Genomic DNA, 22,175 nt, shown 5'->3' with positions numbered 1-22,175 from the left:
CCTACTGTTTACTAACGTTCTACCACCGAACTCCACTAGTTGGCATCCGTAAAATGTGCAGACTTTGTGCTGTACTGTATTGACTTGTATGAGGCATGTGCATGTGCTTTCACTCATCCTCCTGTTTGTGATGACGTGTTTATGTAATTTCACAGAACAGCAGACAACATTACAGTCATCTGCCAATTGTCTGCATCAATAGCACAAAGACAAAAGTGAATGAAATTAAGAAAATCAAACAAATCAAACAATAGAGTACTAGCAAAAAGTGTGGCAAAGTGTGCCCTAGCCTTGCCATCCATAAGCTTCCTTTCAATTCACATTTCCTTTCACACGACATCTGGGCTGGGTCTTCTGGAATAAGATTACCCATGTAACCAGACAGCATGTTCAATCAGTAAACGGTGGTGGGACAAGAGGTGAATATGAACTATATTGCATTACACTATGATGTGACGACAAAATATTAGTGTTCAGGTAAAATCAGATGCACTCTGAAATTCAACAGAGTAAACCCCCTCCCTCCTGTAATCTATTGAAAATTGTGCAGATCCAGACTCTCTTTAAAAATAGTAGTCTATAAGGATATGGTAAGATCAGGCTAGAGAAACACTAAAAAAATAAAATAAAAAATAAACAAATTAACACTAACACTGTTTGACTTTAGTTTTGGCAAGCTGTCTTTGTTTGGTACCCTTTGACCAGTTCCATGAGCCCAAGAGACAAAACCTTGACAGAGTCAAACACAAGCCTTTTCTGACCTTTCGAAACTTCTCAATTTTCACTTCTTCCTCTCCTTCTCAGTCCTCATATGTCCACTTTATAGCTACCATTCAGTCAGGAAACTGAACCGGACGGTAAACTTTCTAAACCTGAGGTGAACTGTGCCCCTCAGCTTGCACCGTGTCAGCTGTCTAATCCTGATGAATGATGCGACCGGAGTGAGTGTTTTCACGCTCGGCTCATCCATCTTAGTCCAACTCCACACTAACCCTGAGACTTCTCAACAGGAAGTGCCTGTGTAATTACTGGAGAAGAAAAGAAAAGAAGAGAGAGAGAGAGAGAGAGAGAGAGAGAGAGAGAGAGAGAGAGAGAGAGAGAGAGAGAGAGAGAGAGAGAGAGAGAGAGAGAGAGAGAGTGTGTTTGCGTGTGAAAGTGAGGGAGAGCTGCAGAATGTGTGTGAGAGAGGTTGTGTGTGTGTGTGTGTGTGTGTGTGTGTGTGTGTGTGTGTGTGTGTGTGTGTGTGTGTGTGTGTGTGTGTGTGTGTGTGTGTGTGTGTGTGTGTGTGTGTGTGTGTGTGTGTGCGTGCGTGCGTGCGTGCGCGCGCGTGCGTGTGTGTGTGTGTGTGTGTGTGTGTGTGTGTGTGTGTGTGTGTGTGTGAAAGAGAGAGAGAGAGGGAGAGAGCGAGAGCGAGAACGAGAGAGCAGGGTCACGAGAAGCGGAGACAAGGAGGAAACTGAGTGGAGTGACCCATCGTCACCCTCGCTCTGCTTCCTCCCCTTCTCTAATCCTCTATTCTCACATGTGGAGAAGCCTCACTAAAGCTGCTCATTACTTGGGATTGTACACATCTTTGCCCATACTGCTACAACGGCCATTACCCAGAGAAACTGTCAAACATTGTCAAACTCAATCCCCAAATTACCAGCACCCGTCAATTAAAACCCAACCTGGCTAACAAGGTCCTCATCACTTAAAGGGGAATGCCTGCTTATTTCAACATGCTGTTGTATTGCTCATGCTATACCTTTGACTTTTCAGCACCTGACGACACAGCATTTTTTTTTTGTAAACAAACGCATACCCCATTAGAATGGCCAGGATCTCTGAAAGAGCTGAAAAACAAAATGCTGTGTCATCAGGTACTGACAAGTCAAGGGTAGTGTGAGCAATTCAACTTCATGTTGAAATTGGCACGAGTTGTCCTTTAAATTGACTATTGTCTTCACAATAGTTAATGGACTGGCTTTGGTTCCACTGTCACATGGCTCTCACAGGTGGATGCTTACATAACCGATCAATGAGCAGAGAGCAGGGAGTGAGAGATGTTGTCCACAGTGCTGATACATTACCGTACATCTGAATTGTACTGCGTAGGCAGGCTTACCGTAGGCTATAGCCATGCAGGGTAATTCCACGTGTCACGGTAAGCCCTTAGCAATTGGGCAAAAACAAGTCTATAATTTCAACTTTAGCAGTCTGCAGTACATCTGTAGGCCTATATCTCCTGGAAGAAAGCACTTTACAGTACATCAAAGACAGACCGTCTGTACAAAATGAAGTGTAGATTTCATTTTTAATTGGTGTGAAAGTATCTCTACAGTACAGTATATGTCTATAATGCTATTTTAGCCATGCATCCTAGTTCCCAGAATGGGTTACATCAGTGGTTCTGAACTTTTTTTGAACAAACGTCCCCCTTGGCTTCATCACAAGCCTTCCAACGCCCCCTTGACCTCCTCACAAGCCTGACACTAGGTTACATGATATCTGAGTGATTGTTGAAACATCACAGTTCTGTGCGGGTTTACAGTATATATGAGATGGCATAGCGATATGCACTGTGTGAGCAGGGCTGGGCTGGACTGGGGGAGAAATAGGACCCGGGAACTTTTGGCTTAATTTTTTTTTACATTTCTGAAAATAGGGGCCCACGAGGGTGCAGGGCCCACCGGGAAATGCCCGGTATGCCAGATGGCCAGACCAGCCCTGGGAGCAGGGGAGCTGTTGCTGCTCATGGTGAAACACCCCGGTTCTGTCCCTGTTGTTTAGCCAGGAAACAGGATATCCTGTGTCCTTGAGCGGAGTTTATTTTCCAAGCGCGTCACTCACACACGCCCAAAATACAGTACAATGGCGCTGACACCAGACAGCTAAAAGCACAATGAAAACTTTATCCATTTCATGTTGAGTAAGTCTGTTTTTTTAGAAGAAAATAAAATAGGCCTAAATGCATTAAGTCCAAACAGTTAGATTATTATTATTATTATTTTTTTTTTAAGATATTTTTATGGGCTTTTTTGGGCCTTTATTTCGGATAGGACAGTGAAGGTGCGACAGGAAGTGAGTGTGGAGAGAGATGGGGTAGGGTTGGGAAATGACCCCGTCCGGACTCGAACCGGGGTCCCCATGGGCATGCAAGCCCAAGTGTGGGGGGCTTAGCGCGCTGCACCACAGCGCCCCCCAAACAGTTAGATTATTAAATAATAGTCTACATGAAAGGGTAATAAATACTGTACCGTATGTATGTATTGTGCACCTTATTGCAATTTTGATGTCAGTATGAGTGTAAGTGTCGAGCATGCTGCTGCTGGGGTAAAAACTGTACTTCTTGGCATGTAATATCATTGAGTAGTGTATCAACAGGGGTACAGCCCCCCCTCCCAAGGGGGTGTTGGAGAGCTCTAAGGGGGCATTGAGAAGGATACAGCTGAGAGGGGGCGGTGCTAAGTTGCCATTGGGGGCATTAGTCCATTTTATTTTTTAATACTAAGGGGGCTGTTGTCAGGCTTATGATGTTGCCAAGGGGACGTTGGAAGGCTTGTGATGAGGCGAAGGGGGCGTTTCTTCAAAAAAGGTTGAGAACCACTGTCCTAGAGTAAGATTGTGAACTTTTTACTTTTGATGACAAGGCTTAGTTCTCATTGTTCCTGTCTTCAGGGAGATCCATTGCCTTCTTTAAAATAAATAAATAAATAAATAAATAGGTCTCTGCCCCGTCTAGCAGCTCTTGGAGTAATATTAAAAAATTAAGCCGTTTTATGCTGCAATCATGCAACACGGTGAATCCTCTGAGAGCCAGATCTCCTTCTTTCCCAAAGATGAAATATGTGCTGAAGTAATGATGAGATCTTACCCTTATCAAGGAAGACATGTGGCATTAAATATTCTCTCTTTAACCAGAAGTTGTTTGGGCAGGGGGGCTCAACTAATGATGAGATCTTATCTTTATCAAGGAGGACAAGTGCCATTAATATTCTCTCTTTAACCAGTAGCTGTTTTGGGGGGGGGGGTTGTAGTGTGTGTTTGTGCATTTGTGTTTGTGTGTATGGGTGCGTGCATGTGTGTGTGAGTGCGTGCATGTGTGCCACGTGCGCTTGCGTGCTCATGACTGAGAAAGGCCAATGTACAAAATGTCCCATTGTTTTAACTTGTCTTAGTCTAAGCCTATTTATGTCTCGTGTGAAGATTTTTGCTTTGTCTTTCTCTTGCTATTATGTTACAACTTAAAGAAACTCCCGCACACTGACCATTTCACTGTTCTTTCTTTAATAAAAAGAAAGATATTAAAGTAAGAACAGCGAAATGGTCAGTGTGCGGGAGTTTCTTTAAAGGAACAGACCACCCTTTTTTGATTTTCACATATTTGCAGTATTTCCAAGCATTATTTATGAATGTGCATACAATTTTCGTCTATGTTTTTGCATTGCCCCGTTTAACAGCATAGCCACATTAGGCATAGCAATGCAAGTCTATGGTACAAAATAAAACACAATCAAATGTACTTATAAACCATTTTAAAATTAATGTAAAATTCACCAGAGTGTAAAACGGCAATTTAATTCCGTCCAGTGACCACTTGTGGCTTGATGCTAAAGATACCAGTTACTTTCAGTGATTATGCTAAGCTATGCTAATAATTCTGATCCAATAAATCTAAGTACTGAAAACACTGAGACGAAAATTATATGCACATTCATGAATAATGTTGGGAAATACTGCAAATATGTGAAAATCAAAAAAGGGTGGTCTCTTCCTTTAAGTTGTTGCTGAGTGACCCATGGGCCATCTCCGACGCACCTGCCAGCTGAGGTGTGCGAAAAAAGTCGAAGTTTAATCTTGCTATTATGTTCCCATAGAAAATGGAAACCATAGAACAGGCTCTGTGGAGGATGGTCTGGAGAAGGCTGGAGAAAAGGCCACTCTCTCTAATATCGAGGACAGAGAGAGGGACCTCTGTTGAGTTCAGTGTTGCCAGATAGAAAATGTTGAATTGTCGTACCAAAACCTCAAAATGATTGTTCTGGGGGGCTTTTTAGGAGGAAATTGTCGTACAAGGACCAAATGGTTGTTTCAAGGCATCTAAATGGACTGAATGGCAACTCTGAAATTATCGTATACATCATGTTTTTTTGATCGTACAGAGGACAAAATGGACAAAATGATGGTACAAATAAGATAATTATCGTACGTCTGGCAACACTAATTGGGTTACTCCATACAGAGAGGGAGAGCAGGGGCCAGGGACAGTCTCTATCGTCTCATCTGCTCTACTGAACCACATTAAACTCCCTGAAAATGCACTCAGGGTTGCCAGATGAGGCTGATGATTTCCAGCCCAAATAATTCTCAAAACCCGCCTGTAAGCACTAAATCCCACCCAATTCAATTGATTTCTATGGGCAAAAATTGGAAACACTGAATGCACTACCCACCTTGTTATCGACGGTTACAAGGGTGTCGCCATTACTATTTTGGTAGCAGTTGCTACTAGTGCTAAATCATTGAGAAGGGCTATGGGAAACCTAACCAGAACAAGCAGACCAGAAATTAAAGTATGTGGTAGCATGAAAAATGGTGAAATAGGCGGGGTTGATGGGTGGGGTAATAAAGTGGATACAGTTCACATCCATGTATTGTGTGTTAGATCATTTATAATGTATAGTCTGCTGCACATTAATCTGTTGTATATCTGCAGTGGGCCTATTACTTTGAAGTTTTAAGTAGCAGCAGACAAGGAGTATTATGTTGTCTGACTGGTGGTTTGCTAAAGGCTTTGATTTGGGAAGACACAGAAAGAGAGCAGCATCATGCACATGACATGACAGTGTCATAGTAGCGTCAAAACAGTCTCATGACATTGACATGGATGAGTCATAAACATAATGTCAATGTCAAACATTTTATGGTCATGAGAAGCTACATTGTTTAGACTGTCTTTATCATAACCAAATGTCACTTGAAGGCAACAGTCAAAAAATGTTTATGACATTGACATAATGTTTATGATGCCGTACATGCATGATTGCGTTACGACACTGACATGACACTGTTATGTTATACGTATGACATTGGCATCAAGGAAAGTGTTAATAACTTTCAAATTTGTTATTGGAAGAACCCAATGATTTTTTTAAGCTTCCTCATAGAACCCTGGAACCCAAAGGTTCTTTCAGGAACCCTTCAATCACCACTGCAGGAAGAACCCTGAAAGGGTCTTAGTAATATTATGGTTCTTCCCAGAACTTTTACGTTTCTCAGACAGCTTGTAAGTTCCACTTCAATCCAGCTGAAGGTTTTTGGAGGAACTTCCAGGTTCTTTTCTATGCAGATTACAGTATGGTTAATAATAATAATAATAATAATAAAAACCTTGAAGCTTGAGAGTTGTGTTGAAAGAGGGTCCTTGTGGCAGAGTTTGTTTTCTCCAGGTTTCACTGCAGAATTCATTTCCATAATTTTAGCACTTGATGAGTGGTGTGGTGGTAAAGTAGGAGGCAGTTAAACTATAAATATGGTGATCGCCGTGAAGCTGGCATAGGCCTGTGCAGCGTCAGATGGTTTAAAAATATTCACGTTTGAAAACAACACCTACTGTCCCTTGGTGCCCACATGCGAATTGCTGATTCACAGGTTATGTATTTTGGTGCATGAAATATATTATGAAGTAATTGTATAAATTGAGAAAGCCAAGGCACACCAATTTTCAAGGTGCAGGTAGCGAGTACTTGTTCACTTCTGAGGGAAGATATCGTACACTCTTGTCCATCCAATACTGCATTTCTGTGAACAAACAACATTTCGGCCCATGTGGCCTTCCTCAACTTTTAAAAGTTTTCTCACACAGATGTTGAGCGTCAGTGTAGCCTTTGGCCAGGCCATTTTAGTCAAGTGCTAGCTGCCTCTGTCTAGCTAGCTGTTTGTAATGTATTGATGGCAATGACAAATTATATATGTCATTGCCAAATGTTGTCCAAAATTGCTAAATCATATGAGTCACCATGGCCCCATGTACCTATAGCTGATTGTACATAGGGCCCAAAATTTGCGGCTACGCCCCTGATCATATCCAATCCTGTCGAACTTCAAGAGAGTTCACCCCTCCATACTGAAATAGTTGCTATGCAGGTCCAGTCTCTGTATTGTATGAAATTAGCATGAGTGTATAAGAGCAGGCATGCTCTGTACTTGACTGTGGCTCAAACATCTACTAAGTCACCATACTCATATGCCGGGGTGCCGGGTTCGATTCTGGCCCGAGATAATTTCCCTGTTTCTCTCTCCAGCTACTTTCCTCTTGCCATATTCACCGTCTTATCTCAGATAAAGGCATTCATTTTTTTTTATTTTTTTAAAAGAGCAGACTACCCCTGTACCTGATGTCACATGACGCTTCAGCAGAGTTTTGCAGCGACCATCATCACATGATAGGTTATAGAGTGAGCAGAGTAATGCATGCAAGGGGCTGGTGTACTTTAGTCTACAGTACAGTACAGTACGTGCCTGAGGAGCAGGGCGCATCGTTCCCTTCCTTCAGAGCACGACATCCATTAGCATGCTGGGCTGAAGCCATCCTCCAAGCAAGCCAAGCAAGGCTCAGCCGTTCTGCTCCAGCTCAGGCAGACATTTCTTACAGTGTACATGCTTACAGCCAGGGAAGGAGCTATGGGGGGGGGGCAAGCAGGGCATTTTTTTTTTGGCCTTGGGCCCTGTGTGCAACTGTTCCGTCACTGGTTACAGCGCATTTTTGTCTTTTTCAAAAAAAAAAAAATAGTCACTGTTTTTTTATTCAGCACCTGGGGATACGGACCAAAAGCCCAGTCACAAGGTACCTGTGCATTTCACCTCAAGGAAAAGCAGAAAAGCCGCCGTAAAAAAACAAGGCCTCACTGTCTCCAATGGGGGAGAGAAAAATAAAAGCCATCTAACCTGGAACATATAGTACAGCCGAGGGACACTGGGAATACAATACGCTGCCTTGCTGCTTAATGCTTGTTGTCTTCATCTTCTCTGTGGGGAATTGCAGCTCGAGAGTGCAATGAGTAGACTACTGCTCTGACTGGCGGCCTGGCCTGCTCTTACGGAGGCTTTTAGACATTGAGGAGTAATAGGTGCAAGGGCAACATTCAGAGAGAGCAGAGCAGCCTTGGTGGTGCAGGATGGCCAATTAACTTGTCATGTGTGTGTGTGCATGTGTGCGTGTGCGTGCGTGCGTGCGTGTGCGTGCGCGCGTGCGTGTGCATGTGTGTGTGTGCGTGCGTGCGTGTGTATGTGCACCGAAAAAAAAGTGCTTTCACATTTTGTTCAGCTCTTGCCAGGTTTCATGATGGAACATCAGGTTCCATGGCCAACATCTAAAGTAAATGACATTTCAGCTCTCATTGAAAGGTGAGCAGAAGTGAAAAAAAGGTTGGGAAAGAAGCAAAAAGGACCAGGGTCTCCCCCCGGCACTTTACCGGCCACCTTCAAAACAAGAATCCACTACCCTGAATAGATTGTTACAAAACATAACAATTTTGTACTCTGCAATGTAATGAGACGGGAAAGAAAGGAGCACACACAGATAAAGACAGAGATGGAAGCAACATATGGGTCTATCAATAGCTTTTAGCTTGGCTTTTATCATACAGCATACTGGTTAAAAAAAATGCAGAGTTTATTAGGGCACTGATTCTTGAAAGTTTGGCAAAAACATGTCCCTGCAGTAAAATATTAATTCTGTTGAATATCAACTAAATTTTTACAAACAAAATGAACCCAGGTAATGGCCAAGGGGTCTGTCACACGAATACACAGTTGTTTGAAATATTTAAGTGTAATTGTATTACTTTTCATGGCTATAAACCTGTCCACACCCTGTAAAAACGCCTGTCCCAAGGACTGGCATCATCATTTCAATTGACTTAAAATACAAAAATCACTAACAGAATTGAACAATATCACCATGATGTGGAAGACCATATTAAAGTGGTTCTACAGATGTGCACATAGTGGATGTAAAACAATATTTACTATTATTTACTGATTGCTCAAAATGTGTCCAGCATATTGGTCACCACCGTCAGATTTTTTCTAAAAGACAATAAAATCAGGTATGCACAAGGTAATTTTCATTACTGAGGACCCCTTTTCAAACCTTTAGCTCTACTGCCTACTTCACCATCACTGAAGCTCCTGTAAGTTTATCATTTTGTGCTCAATTTGTTAATTTGTTTGGACACTGGTACTGTCCCAACCATAAACTGTCAACACCGTCGGGGGTTTTAATAGTATTTTATTACATTAATGTTAATAAATATATTTTTTTTCAGAAAAGGTATGAAGCACCCAAGAAACAGAGCGAAAATGAAATGGCTAATGTGAACAAACAATGCATAATATTTAAAAGAGTGTTTTTTTGTCTCACACCGTCAGATGTCACCACCGTCAGATTTTGTTCTGCTCATCATGTTGTTCCATATTTTACTAAATTGTAGTGGTGTGGATCGGCACTGCCCTCACGATCCGATTCGATCACGATTCGGGAGGTAGTAGATCCGATTCGATTAGATTCTATTAGATCCAATCCGATTCGATTCAATTCTACAATGCATTGCAATGCATTACATTTCTACTGAACGCAAAGCAAATGTTCAGCCATGATGAGGAAATACAAGTAGTCAGATACTGAGCAACAATTTATTGGCCGTTTTCTGTATCAGTCTGTATCAGTCTTGCAATGTTTTGAAGTGTTTTTATTTAATTTAACATTCATTTGCTCCCGAAATATCCATGGAAGTAATTGAAACTTAAAAAAATTGCCGGATTGATTCTGGAACTTGCCGGATCTGGATCTGGATCGTCCATGCCCCGGATCGATTCGGATCGCTGAATCGATCATTGTTGACACCACTACTAAATTGTGCTGGTTACTAGGCATGTTAGTAATAATTGTGATCCAAAATGATACTCTAGCCACCACTGAGGTGCATTTGGAGGTTTTTTTGCCAGAAAACCTGACGGTGGTGACATCTGATGGAGTTCACCAAAAAACACATGTTTTACGTGTTTTTGACATGTTTTAAGAATATGCATACAATAAGTATCTACAGTTATGTTGAATTGTTAAAGTAATTCACTTTAATACAGTAAACATGTGTTTTTACTTCTAATTCTGTCTGCCGCTGTTGACAAAACAAGAAAGAGCCCATTTTATGAAAAATGTTAAACATGGGGAGCTTGGCCAATGCATTCACTGCACAGCCAAGACCTACATCTATGATAATACACCTCTATATTTTGGATTTGAACAACTTAAAAGCTGTTTTTACCACATTTTCAACGACCAGTGGCTTACTTCCTAGATAATCTAACTAATGAAGTAAAAACACATGCTCATACTGTGCACACACAAAAATAAAGTGTTTATGCAAGATGCCATTGACTTGAGAGGGCTATTTATTTTGCTAAATGCAGGTACTAATTAGGCCACTTTCACCACTCTCAGATTACTGTCACCACCGTCAGTTCTTAAGTCACCACCGTAAGAAGGAGTTTTGGACATTTTAAAGGAATGTGCTTACAACATTTTCCTTAGGAGTTGTTGAAATATCAAAGTAATAGCCAATTTAAGCCTACACGAATATTTGTGAAATTACAAAAAATGTTTGTTGTATTTAGGCTATAAGTAAGCATCGTATGACGGTACATATTTTAAAATTAGAACACATGAAACAGTATTAAAATAGAACAAAAGTGAATTTTCAACATTTAAAGGCATATGTGTGAACCAAAAATACACATAATCACTTAAAAACTCCAGATACATATGCAACCAAATCAATACAATTTTAATAACTTTTAATTGTGTCTGACGGTGTTGACAAAAAACAAGGTATGATCGGAGAAAAGCCTGATTTCTGAAAAAAATACATAATGGGGAGATTGGCCTTGTGCATTTCTGAAAAGCCAAGACCTTAGTCTACGAGGATATACCATATAATTTTGTAATTCACTTTGTTTTTTTCTGTCAACATTACAACCTGTTTTAGCCACTTTCTCAAGAATCAGTGAGGTATGTGACGATATTGAATCGAATCATAATTAATCATGATTCGCAGTCACAAAATATCGCGATGCAAGGGCGCGGTATCGTGATGTGTCCTTTCAAAGTTCTGTTACCCTTTATGATATGATGTGATATGCTCCCAAGCTTCAAATCATCATCATTATTTTGAAACTTTATTATTAGCCTTTTGCAGCCTATTCTACGTATAAACTATCATAGTTTGTATTTATATTTTCATTGTATAATGTTGGCGAAGGTGAAAAAAGAAAATGAATGAATATTATATAATGCATCGCAATAATTGATGTATCACAATGCATCGTGATAGTATCGCATCGTGGCATGAGTATCGTGATGCGCATAGAATTGTGAACCCCTTGCCAATACTCACCCCCAGTGTTTATTTAACACTCACAGAATTGCTTTAACTCAGGGGTGGGGAACCTATGTCTCGAGGGCCATTTAAGGCCGGTTTATCCGACCCCCAAAATAATTGTTATGTTATGCAGCTTCGCACGAGATATGACATATTTTGCAAAGGACTTAGAAATTACATTTGCCGCACAAGGGGACCTAGAGAAGGTGGGTCTGCTTTAAAGGTGGCTGCCTTCAATATAGGCCTAAAGTGCAGGGGGAAATCTAGGTCTGTGTTCATAAAACGGCCTTCGGAGGAATTTGAAGTGGCCCCTTGAATGAAAAAGGTCCCCACCCACTACTTCTAGAGTCTATATGGTCCCAGAGTGCTCTCAAAGTGCTGAATTAACACTGCAAATGTCACACTGACTGAAAGAGTACAATCAATACCATTTTTGCATGGTACCAAAAGTTATCTGTACAGAGTTAATTTCAACTCTTTCATATTATTGTTATATCAACACCGGTATTTTTTATGATGTAACAACCTAGTATAGATATTCACAGAATACACAGAATCACTGTTGATTCTGCCTTTGAAAACTTGAGGTCAATGGGGTCTTTGTTGGACTGACCTCTGAGTATGATCGTGTTGTGGCAGCCAGGCCAGATGAGATCTACAGGAGAGGAGAAAGTGAGGACACACTCAACAATTACAAAGAGAGACCTTACATGCCACTGAGAGAGAGAGAGAGAGAGAGAGAGAGAGAGAGAGAGAGAGAGAGAGAGAGAGAGAGAGAGAGAGAGAGATAGAGAGAGAGAAAGAGAGAGAGAGAGAGAGAGAGAGAGAGAGAGAGACAGGGAGAGGAGGCTAGAGAGTGAGAGTAGAGAACACGTCTCAGTCAGTGGATGTCTTATTCATCATCAGCCATTCTCTTTTTCTTTCCCCTGCATTCCTTCTTTTTTCTGTCTGTCTGTTTTTCTCTCCTCTTTCCCCTGCATTGCTATTGCTATGGGAGTCATGGCTGTGCTCATGCCCCTCTTCACATCTCTGTCACCTTTTGTCAAGATCACACAACTCCCCCAGGCTGCTGCTGAAAAAAAAGAAAGAAAGAAAGAAAGAAAGAAAGAGGTGTTTCACTCGCTGCTCAGCAAGATGATGGACTGTCTCAGGGCTTGTTATTTTGTGTGAGCGTGTGTATGTGTGTGTGTGTGCGCGCACACGTGTGTGCGTGAGTGTGAGTGTGCGCGCGCGTGCGTGCATGCGTGCGCACGTGTGTGTGTGTGTGAGAAAGAGAGAGGTGAGAGAAAGGGAAAATGATGAAGACATCCAGGCAGAGTGAGAACGGCTCAGAGCTGGTGCTGCAGTCATACCAGCATGAGACAATAGAGGACAAAAGAAAAAAAATAACAGTGGCCCTACAATGGCGCTAACGGTAGGGCACTTGTCTACTACGCGGCCGACCCGGGTTTGATTCCAACCCGGGCCCTTTGCTGACCCATCCTCATCTCTCTCTCTGAACTCCCTTTCTGTCACCACCTTCCCTGTCCTGTCGTATAAAAACTAAAAATAAAGGCTTGAAAAAACACAAAAATAGGCTACTTAAAAAATAGATAACAGTGAGAAAATAAAAATTATATTCAAATTCGAAATTGCATTACAGTAGTATTAGCACTCTCAGTGGATACTGAGACAATATAAATGTGAAATGTGAAAACTACAGTATACTCATTATCATAGACAGACATGTGAGCAAAAAAAAAGAAACAGCAGCTCTGATTAGATGTGCATATGCTTATTTTTGTAATGACAGTATGGCTACAGTATGACCATGGACGCACACACACACACACACACACACACACACATACTGCAGTGCTCTCTCTCTCTCTCTCTCTCACTCTCTCTCTCTCTCTCTCTCTCTCTCTCTCTCTCTCTCTCTCTCTCTCTCTCTCTCCAGCTGTCTCATGGATTATCACGCTGAGACTGTGGCCAATTACGACCTCATCATCAGCCCCCATAATAATCACAATCAGCACTCTGAGAGAGCCAGCAGCACCCAGCACTGCAGCACCCAGCAGCAGCAGCCCAGAAGATGCAAATTCCCCATAATAATAAGATCAGCGGGGATTAATCCGCTCCATTCCCTCCCCCTTGTCCCCCATCACAGATGTGACACCGTGTCCAGTGCTGGTGCTGGTGAATTGTAAAGCACATTCTAGGATGTCTTCTTTGTCTTGTTTCAGATGAGGTTCTCTTTCTTCTTCTTCTTCTTCTTCTTCTTCTTCTTCTTCTTCTTCTTCTTCTTCTTCTTCTTCTTCTTCTTCTTCTTCTTCATTGTCTTCTTCCATCCCGATTTCCACATCATAGATGTGACACCGTGTCCAGTACTGGTGCTGAGAATGAATTGTAAAGCACATTCTTCTTACTTCTTTCTTCTTCTTCTTCTTCTTCTTCTTCTTCTTCTTCTTCTTCTTCTTCTTCTTCTTCTGCTCATCTTTCTTTTTATAGCATCTATATCACTATATTGCTGTCACGCTCTTGCAGGAAGTTAGTGCAATTCTTTCCCCATTCATTTTCTTTTACTGTCGTGTACTCGATCCTTTACATCACTGTGCCAACGAAAGACGCTAAGATGTCTTATGACGTGACGTGATTATTCTTTAACATTATGTGTATGTCCTCTTTTACTGTATGTACGTATGTAGGCAGTGCAGAACATTGACTGTAATGGCCCTTTGTGTTAGGTATAGGGTTTGTCAGAGAGCTCCAAGTGTTAGCTTGAAGTGTGAACTTTTCTCATATCTATAGGGGCTTTTATGCCTGTATTAGATGGGACAGTGTGAGGTGGTGACAGGAAGGAAGTGGGAGTGAGTGAGATGGGGGAGGATCCGGAAACAACCTTGGGCCATACTTGAACCTGGCCCCCCGACGTAATACTTCTACGGCATGTTAGCTGTTTGAACCACAGCCAAGTCCTTGGAGTGTGAGCTTTGCACATGTTTACCTGGTACTGGGTGCTGCGGCGTCTAGCGAGCGGTTTCTCATAAAGGCTTGCAATTGCCTGTTCTTTAAGAAGGGTGGGGAAAAGGTCTCCCCACTTCTTGCAGTGTAAATAGTGCGTGATCTTTCAGGGAGGGGACAGGGGGATTGGGTATTGGTATTGGTGGGGTGTGTGCTCAGAAAGGTATTCATGAATGCATGTGTCAAGAAAAGGAGCCGGCTCGGGGAGGGGGGTCATCAAAATGTCATAGATGGATCGATGATGGGGCTCTGCATTTGAACAGATGCTGATTAACCTCAGTAAAGTCGACAAACTGTAATGCCAGAAAAATACTGTATTTTTTTGCCTGGTGGGTTGGTCTAGCAGACTAGCACTACACTATCGCAGATACAACAAAAAAGGTCACAAAATCTGTCCTTCAGTCATAAGTCTCTCTGTATGTGTGTATCTGGGTTGAGCAGTATGATCACCAACCGTTTCAGCTTTGCAACTCTGGTTGGTTGGATCAAGTTTGTGGTGGGTTCCTGGGTTTTGAGTGGCTATCTACCTCATTAGGTACAATGGAGTAAATGGTGTAACAGCTATTTAATATCATGTGCTAGTGTTGTACTTACACCATGAATTTACATTTAGCCTACTTTTATTTTTGACACCCCTGCAGCTTTGTCAGTGATGTGATGATGCCGGCTACTCACGACTGTGTGATGGTGTGATTTTGTTGTCATACTGATGATAAGCATTTTCTCTTTCACCTTATTTTACCATAGCTAACCTTTAAGGCAGCCATTTATTGTTATCTCCAAATATACTGTAAACTCTCGAGATTGGAAGCCATGACCTTCATAATTGCGCTGGCAGTTGAGCAGCGTGAACACCCCCAACCCCCCCCACCACACACACACACATAGACCTTTCCTTGATAAGTGTGCCAACGTGCGCTCTTCTTCATTTTTAACCCCGTGGAGCCATCCAGGTGTTTTGATGGCAGTGGCAGGTCACCTGAGCCTCATTAGGCATAGGAATAATAAATAGGCACGATCGTGATGAAGCAGGTCTGCTTTTGCTAGGCAGTGGGCATGCACACTTTGCCAGTTTGATGCATTCTGGTTAGAATTTTCTAACAACAATGCATTAAACTGGCAGAGTGTGCATGCCCACTGCCTAGCAGCACTGCTTCATCCCGATCGTGCCCATTGTCTTTGCATTTGCTTTGCCGACACCCTGCGTGGTGATGAGCCAATAACATCGACAGGAGTTGTAGGTGTCATCATCTTCCCAGACCGTTTGCACCGGATGAAGTTCACGAAAAAAAAATTAAACCATGGTTAGATCTGACAGTGGGAGTATTTGATAGGAGGATTGCTAGTGTGTTGCAGCCAAAGATTGTCAGTATGCTAACCACGATAAAGCGCGCAATGCGTCATCAATGCAGCAAAGTGGGCCTCCTAAATGGGAGAGACTTTCCCATTGAACTCTTTTCATTCTGAGCCCCCACAGGCACGGCAGCTCATAGACATGCAGCTTATAGACCTTACATCATATTGAGTCCGGAAGAAACTCCATATGAACTCTCTCCTTGTTATCAAGTGTCTCTGTTGCAAAGTTAAGTGAACATGTATCTCTACCGAAACGATTTCAGACGCCACATGCATGTCACGTGCAGCTGTCGATTTTGGGATGACAGAAGATGCACATGTGATAAACTCAATGTTGGCCCACTGCACTGATGTTATTTTTTTAACTCTTGCTGTGGTATTTTTGGATTTAGCACCCCAGGGGTTTTGAGTCCTCTGTCTGACACTCATTTGAAGTGTATTTGTGTCATTGTGTGGGTGTGACACATGCCACTAGTAATATATGGATAGGCTATAAAGTACATTTTCTTTGCTATCTCTGATATCTTTATTTTTACTTTCATCTTATTTATGGGGGACACTTTCCTCCGTTCCTTATTGGTTCATGTTTCTCTTATGTACCGGTACCACCAAGTTGTTAAAAAAAGGACACCAAGTTATGCATCCATTATATCTAACAGGGGACTCCAGCCATTTTGTGTCTGAGGTCTACCTGAAGGATGAAAGCTTGTATTTTATAAACTCATTCAAAAAATAACCCAAAGTAAATTCTTCACATCCCTTTCACTAGGATTTAAACTAGGATTCTATGGTGCTTTGCTTTGTTCATTATGCTTATTTGGAAATAATGCTGTGTTTACATGTAAACATGAAACCAAGACAGGAAAATATATTTTGAGTAAAAGTCTGCAGTCACTAGTATAGAAGTAAGTATTCTTTTTGGGCACCTCACAAGCTCCAGAAGGGTTATGCTGGTGACCCTTGGATCTAGTCTACAAAGTGAAATTAAATCTCTCTCTACCTCTCTCTTTCTCTCTCTCTCTCTCTCTCTCTCTCTCTCTCTCTCTCTCTCTCTCTCTCTCTCTCTCTCTCTCTCTCTCTCTCTCTCTCTCTCTCTCTCTCTCCTTCTCTCCAGGTAAATACGTGTACCAGCCCATGACCACAGTGGTCCAGCTGCCCAGCACCCCAGTGCCTGCGACCCCGTCTGGGCACGCTCAGACCGTCAACCTGTCCATGTCACTGGCGGAGCGCTTCCTGCGCAACGCGCCCGCCTTCCGCGCCCCGCCGTGCCTCGACTCGCCCAAGTTCTGCGTCATCTCCGACCTGTTCGTCGACGACTACGTGGTGAAGCGCATCAACGGCAAGATGTGCTACGTGCAGCGAGCGCCAGCGACTCCCACCTCGCAGCCCCCACCACCTCCTCATCCTCAGCCACAAGCCGCTCCTCCTCCTTCTTCCTCCTCTGCCTCCTCCTCCCCTTCCCAGAATCCCTCACTTCCCCCGCAGCCCCTCCACCACCGAGCGCCAAAGCAGGTGACCCCACAGAGGGAGCGTCCCGGAACCAAACACCACAACCACCAACACCACCACCACCACCACCACCACCACCACACGGTAAAAATGCCAGTGGTAATATCAACCCTGAAAGGCTTGAAATAACCTCTATTCAAAAAACATCTGTTCCCACCTAAACATAGTGTCAATTTTACTCTTTGGTCAGTGTAATATTTTAAAATTTAGATTAGATTAGATAACTTTATTAGCACCCAAAGGTAGATTTCGTTTGCAGATAAGTAATCTCCAGTCATACAACACATCTTAAACAGTTCGGACACACATGTACAAGCATTCCACACTGGACACTTAGTCAATACCAGAAAGTTTTGCATCCTATTGAAGGGACATGGAGTCACATAGTGACTCAAGGACAATATATACTATATAGGGAAATATGGTAAAGCAATAATATGGTGAAACAATTCTACTCATTATTTGTGTAAACAATTAAGAGCTTTTTAACACATGTCAGAGTATTTTGACTCTCCACAGTGTTGTCAATACTCTATCTGGATTTTACATTGACTTCTCATTTTGGCAACACTTAAGAATAACTACCTATTCACAGCTTTATAAACACTTTATAACTGATGAACTGAACTAATTATCAACAAAATGTTTACAAATGGGCAAGAAATACTATGCTAACACAGCAGACACAGTGCAGTCACATCGGTCCTGGAAGTTTCTCCTCCAAAGACCAGAAGGCATGCAACCACATAAAACGCACACAGTAGAAGTTGATTCCCACTCCACTGTGCAGTCGTAGTTTGGTTATTACTCATTTACAAACATTTGCAAATTCTTTGTAAAATGTTAACTGTTATTAAATGTTAATAAAATGCTTATATATCTGTGAATAGGTAGTTATTCTAAAGTGTTACCCTAATTTTCTTTCTGTGCATTACATGAGTTTGCTCTGAAACATTGACAACCCCATTTCTTTTTTCACCATGGCAGGGGGACAAGTGCAAGCCTGCCACTGTGGTGGTGGGCCCCAAGATGGACCACTGCTCCTCGCCCTCCAGCTCCGAGGACTCTGGCATCAACGCCCTGGGTGTGCACTACATGGAGTCGTGTGACGAGGACTCCTGTGAAGACGACGAGGATGACGATGAGGACGACGACGACGATGAGGATGATGATGACGAAGACGAGCTGAGTAGCGACGGGGGCGACTCCAGCCCCACCAGCCTGTGGGAACAAGATGGCTGCACGCTCCTCTCGCCCTCCAAGTCCATCGTGGAGATCATCGAGAAGATCGAGACGACTGTTTGACGACCCGTGTTATTGCCCCCACCCCCTTCACAAAGCACATACGTACATCCGAGATGGGCAACCTGGATTCATTAGTTCCACATATTCCAAATGACCTGGCTTTACACTCTCAGAAATAAAGGTACAGAATTCGTCGCTGTGGCAGTACCCTCAAGGGGAGTACCATTGCGTCGCTTGATTGGTACCCCAAAAAAGAGGTGCGTTCAGTTTCTTGCAATGTCGACCGATGTGCATCTGTCACCTCTTTTTTGAGGTACCACCCAAGCGACGCAATGGTACTCCCCTTGAGGGTACTGCCACAGCGACGAGTTCTGTAACTTTATTTCTGAAAGTGCACCTGTCCAATTCAACCAGGTGATCGCATTATCACCTGGTTGAATTGTACAGATAAAAAATAGGCCATTTGGAATATGTGGCACTGGATTGTACCTTATGCATCCAGGTTGCTCATCACCGGCATACATTATCTATCACCCCATTACAGCCCGAGCACACAAAATCATAGATCTTTAGCACTCGCCTTTTGTGTACCGAGCACGTCTATTATGGCATCATCCCATCTCATCCCATCCCCCCCCCGTCCCGTCCGCTCACCGCACATCCATATACTAAAGACAGAGTAAAGCACAGCCTCTCATAATTGTGAGTTTGTTCATCCTCTTCTCCCTTTGCCGCTGTTGAAGAGCTCAACCTATACGCAACAGAGAGACTGCATGAAGGGAGCTAGGAGGGCTATGAATACACAATGATATATGAATACAGACAGGGTAGCTAGCTAGCAACTTACGTGACCAAACAGGCACCACAGTCGGTCGGCACCGCAAACTGTGTTTTCAAAGCGCTGTCAGAGATCTGAGGGGGGAAGGAAAGCGTTCAGCTGAACTTAAGTGGGCTGATGAGACTTGTGGCTCCCTCCGCAGGAAAGAATGAATTACTTTTTCACTTTAAGCGCAGAATCAAAGAGTGTCTGATGCAATGGCAAGAGAGTCACAGAGGAGCAAGGGAAGGAGGGAGTGAAAGGGAGGTTAAAAGAGCGAGTGAGAGAAGAAGAGAGATTGAATGAGTCAGAGAGGGAAAAGAGAGAGAGAGAAAGATAGTGCACAGTAAAGAGAGACAGAAAGCAGAGACGGCTATAAGCAAGAGAGGCTGGGGGTGGGAGAGGCAGACAGACAGACAGTTTCTCAAGCTCTTACAAGGAGTGTACTTTGGTGAAGCCAGGCTAAATCATGCATGAGGCCAGAGAGATAACTAGGCAATGAGGCGTGATGCTGAAGATGAGAGTGGACTCAGTCCTCCTAAGATACGACACTGGGTAAGAGTGAGGCCCAACCATGCGATGTGACAGTGGGTCGAGTGAGGCTCAGTCATAATAACGTGTGACAAGGAGTCGAAGTCACAAGATATGACAGTGTGGGTTCGAGTGCCCTGTCATTTGGTGTGACAGTGGGACGAGTGAGGCTCAGTGGTAAGGTGTCATCTGAGACACCCATTCATCCGCCCATCTGCCTGTCTGTCGTGGCCTCACAAGTGTCCTCAGCACAACTCTCTTCATTGCGTCACGACATCACGACATGTAACTTAGCCAAAGAGCACAAGACCGTAGGCTACCAAACAACAGTAACAACAACAATGCCTGTGTGTGTGTGTGTATGTGTGCGTGTGTGTGTGTGTGAGTGCGCGTATCTGTACGTGTATATGTGTGTGAATGGGGCAACAATAAACAGCACAAATGCAGATACACAGTGCACCAGTTTCAGTGGACTGTCCGCATTCAAGTCATTACATTGCTTTACCGTGGGCTCCTTGTCCGTGCTCCCGGCTTCTAGACAATCAACGGAGATTAACAAGCTTTTAGTGGCATAGCCCATTAAAAGCGGCCAGTGCCCATGGAGGTGTGTATCGCCAGACTGTGTTATTTGATGACAGCTCAACAGATACTATCTGACCTAACCTGCCAAGATCTTCCAAGGTCTTAATCTATTTATCCAGCAGTCTATGCCTTTTGTTTCACCACATCCCTGTGCATGAGGAATTGGATTATGTCATCCATGACGTCCGTCTGCCGCTGGGATTAGCACGTTTGAAATTTGTTTGGGATGTGTATCTATCTACGTCTCTTGTATCTATCTATGATACCTGGAAATACCATAGACTGCTTCACTCCTGGTCGTTGTGCACACATCCATTAGCAGATGGTGAACTCTCTTTTACATATTGCCTGCCCGTGCTTTCAAAGGATGTGATCGGAGGAAGCTGATCTAAGGAATATGTCGGCCATCTTACATTTAACCATCAGGCATCTGCTTTTGGCAAACCCCCCTATATATTAATATAACACTGTCTGAATTATTGTACGGGAAAGAACGACAGCTAGCCAGGGCTACGTTAAATTAAGAGAAGAGTCTTGATGGCAAGTATAAAACAATAGCTGAGTTATCACTGACTCTTTTTCTTTACAAAAGGAAATACTGACCCCATTGGTGCTCAGTGATGACTCGCCTGCATGTGTCCCATGAGCTCAGTTAAGTCGTCCAGTCCCAGTCGCACAAGCCCCTGTAGTCTATAAGCACAGAGTTCTGCCACTGCCCGAGCAGTGTCCACCATTCCGGTGGTTGTTTACACAGAAACCCAGTGGGCCATTGACATATCCCTGAGGCATCCCTGAGGGACTTAAATCTTTGTGTGTGGATGTGTGTCAACCCCCCCCCCCCCATCCATGGCTGTGAGGAAGAGAGTGTATATCCAACTGTTCTTGGTTATGATACCTTCAGGGACAAATAATCGTAGCTATAAACCTGCTCTGTAGATAAATCTTATCTCAAAACAACAAAAGAAATTCTCCTTTTCTTATGATATCTATTGTTGTTAACTTATCTCTTATTTTTCTGATAAACAAACTTAAAACCAAAAAATGTGTCCAACATGTGTCTTCCATTTTTACTTTTTAAAATGTATTTCTTCATCTGTGTTTATGACCTACATATTAAAAGCTATTGTCAACTCAAGGCATAATAGTTTAAATGTTGGCTGATGCAAAATATGTTTTCATGGGAAGCCATTGGAGTAACTGAATCATTTAGAACAGGGTGCAGATGAAAAACATGATGCACACAAAAGCAACAGATGGTTTCAGGAAGGAAGAACAGAACTAAGGAGAACATCAGAAAAGAACTAAGTAGCTCAAACTAACGATTGCAACACAGAACATGCTAGCCTTGGACAGGGTGCACATTGTTTCATTGTTAGCATTCAGAGAGCTTTCCTTTTGTGTTGTAAAACTGTCTGTCTGGCAATACCTAACAGTTGTAGACATCTACCAAGCTACAACTGTATTAGGATCCATTGCAGTGCTTTCAAAATTCTCCTTATTTGTCTCATCACCTATATATTTTTATCCTGAATGTAGGTTCGTGACTACTGCAATTGGATATATTTGTCAAAAAGGAGAACCCATGGATCTTCCTCTGGGCATGACAAGACAACTGTGTGTATAATGAAATAGCCAAGGAAGACAAGAAAACCCCTTTGCAGACAGACTTCAGTGCGTCTCTACTAAGCTCCCAAGATGATACCAGGGAC

At 42.8% G+C, this 22,175-nt stretch overlaps 1 protein-coding gene across 1 annotated transcript in view; it reads left to right on the top strand.

Moving 5' to 3' along the window:
• Positions 1–18,853, top strand: part of c12h3orf70 (chromosome 12 C3orf70 homolog) — a 27,510-nt gene extending 8,657 nt beyond the window's left edge. Inside the window, exons 2-3 of the mRNA XM_063211841.1 lie at positions 16,897–17,375; positions 18,279–18,853. Coding sequence (XP_063067911.1) covers positions 16,897–17,375; positions 18,279–18,596 — 797 coding nt within the window. The 3' untranslated portion in view covers positions 18,597–18,853. The remainder of the gene's footprint in view (positions 1–16,896; positions 17,376–18,278) is intronic.
• Positions 18,854–22,175: the final 3,322 nt, after the last annotated feature.

This window comes from Engraulis encrasicolus, chromosome 12 (genome assembly GCF_034702125.1).
Source record: "Engraulis encrasicolus isolate BLACKSEA-1 chromosome 12, IST_EnEncr_1.0, whole genome shotgun sequence".
NCBI lineage: Eukaryota > Metazoa > Chordata > Actinopteri > Clupeiformes > Engraulidae > Engraulis > Engraulis encrasicolus.
This window is presented reverse-complemented; position numbering and strand designations above follow the sequence as displayed.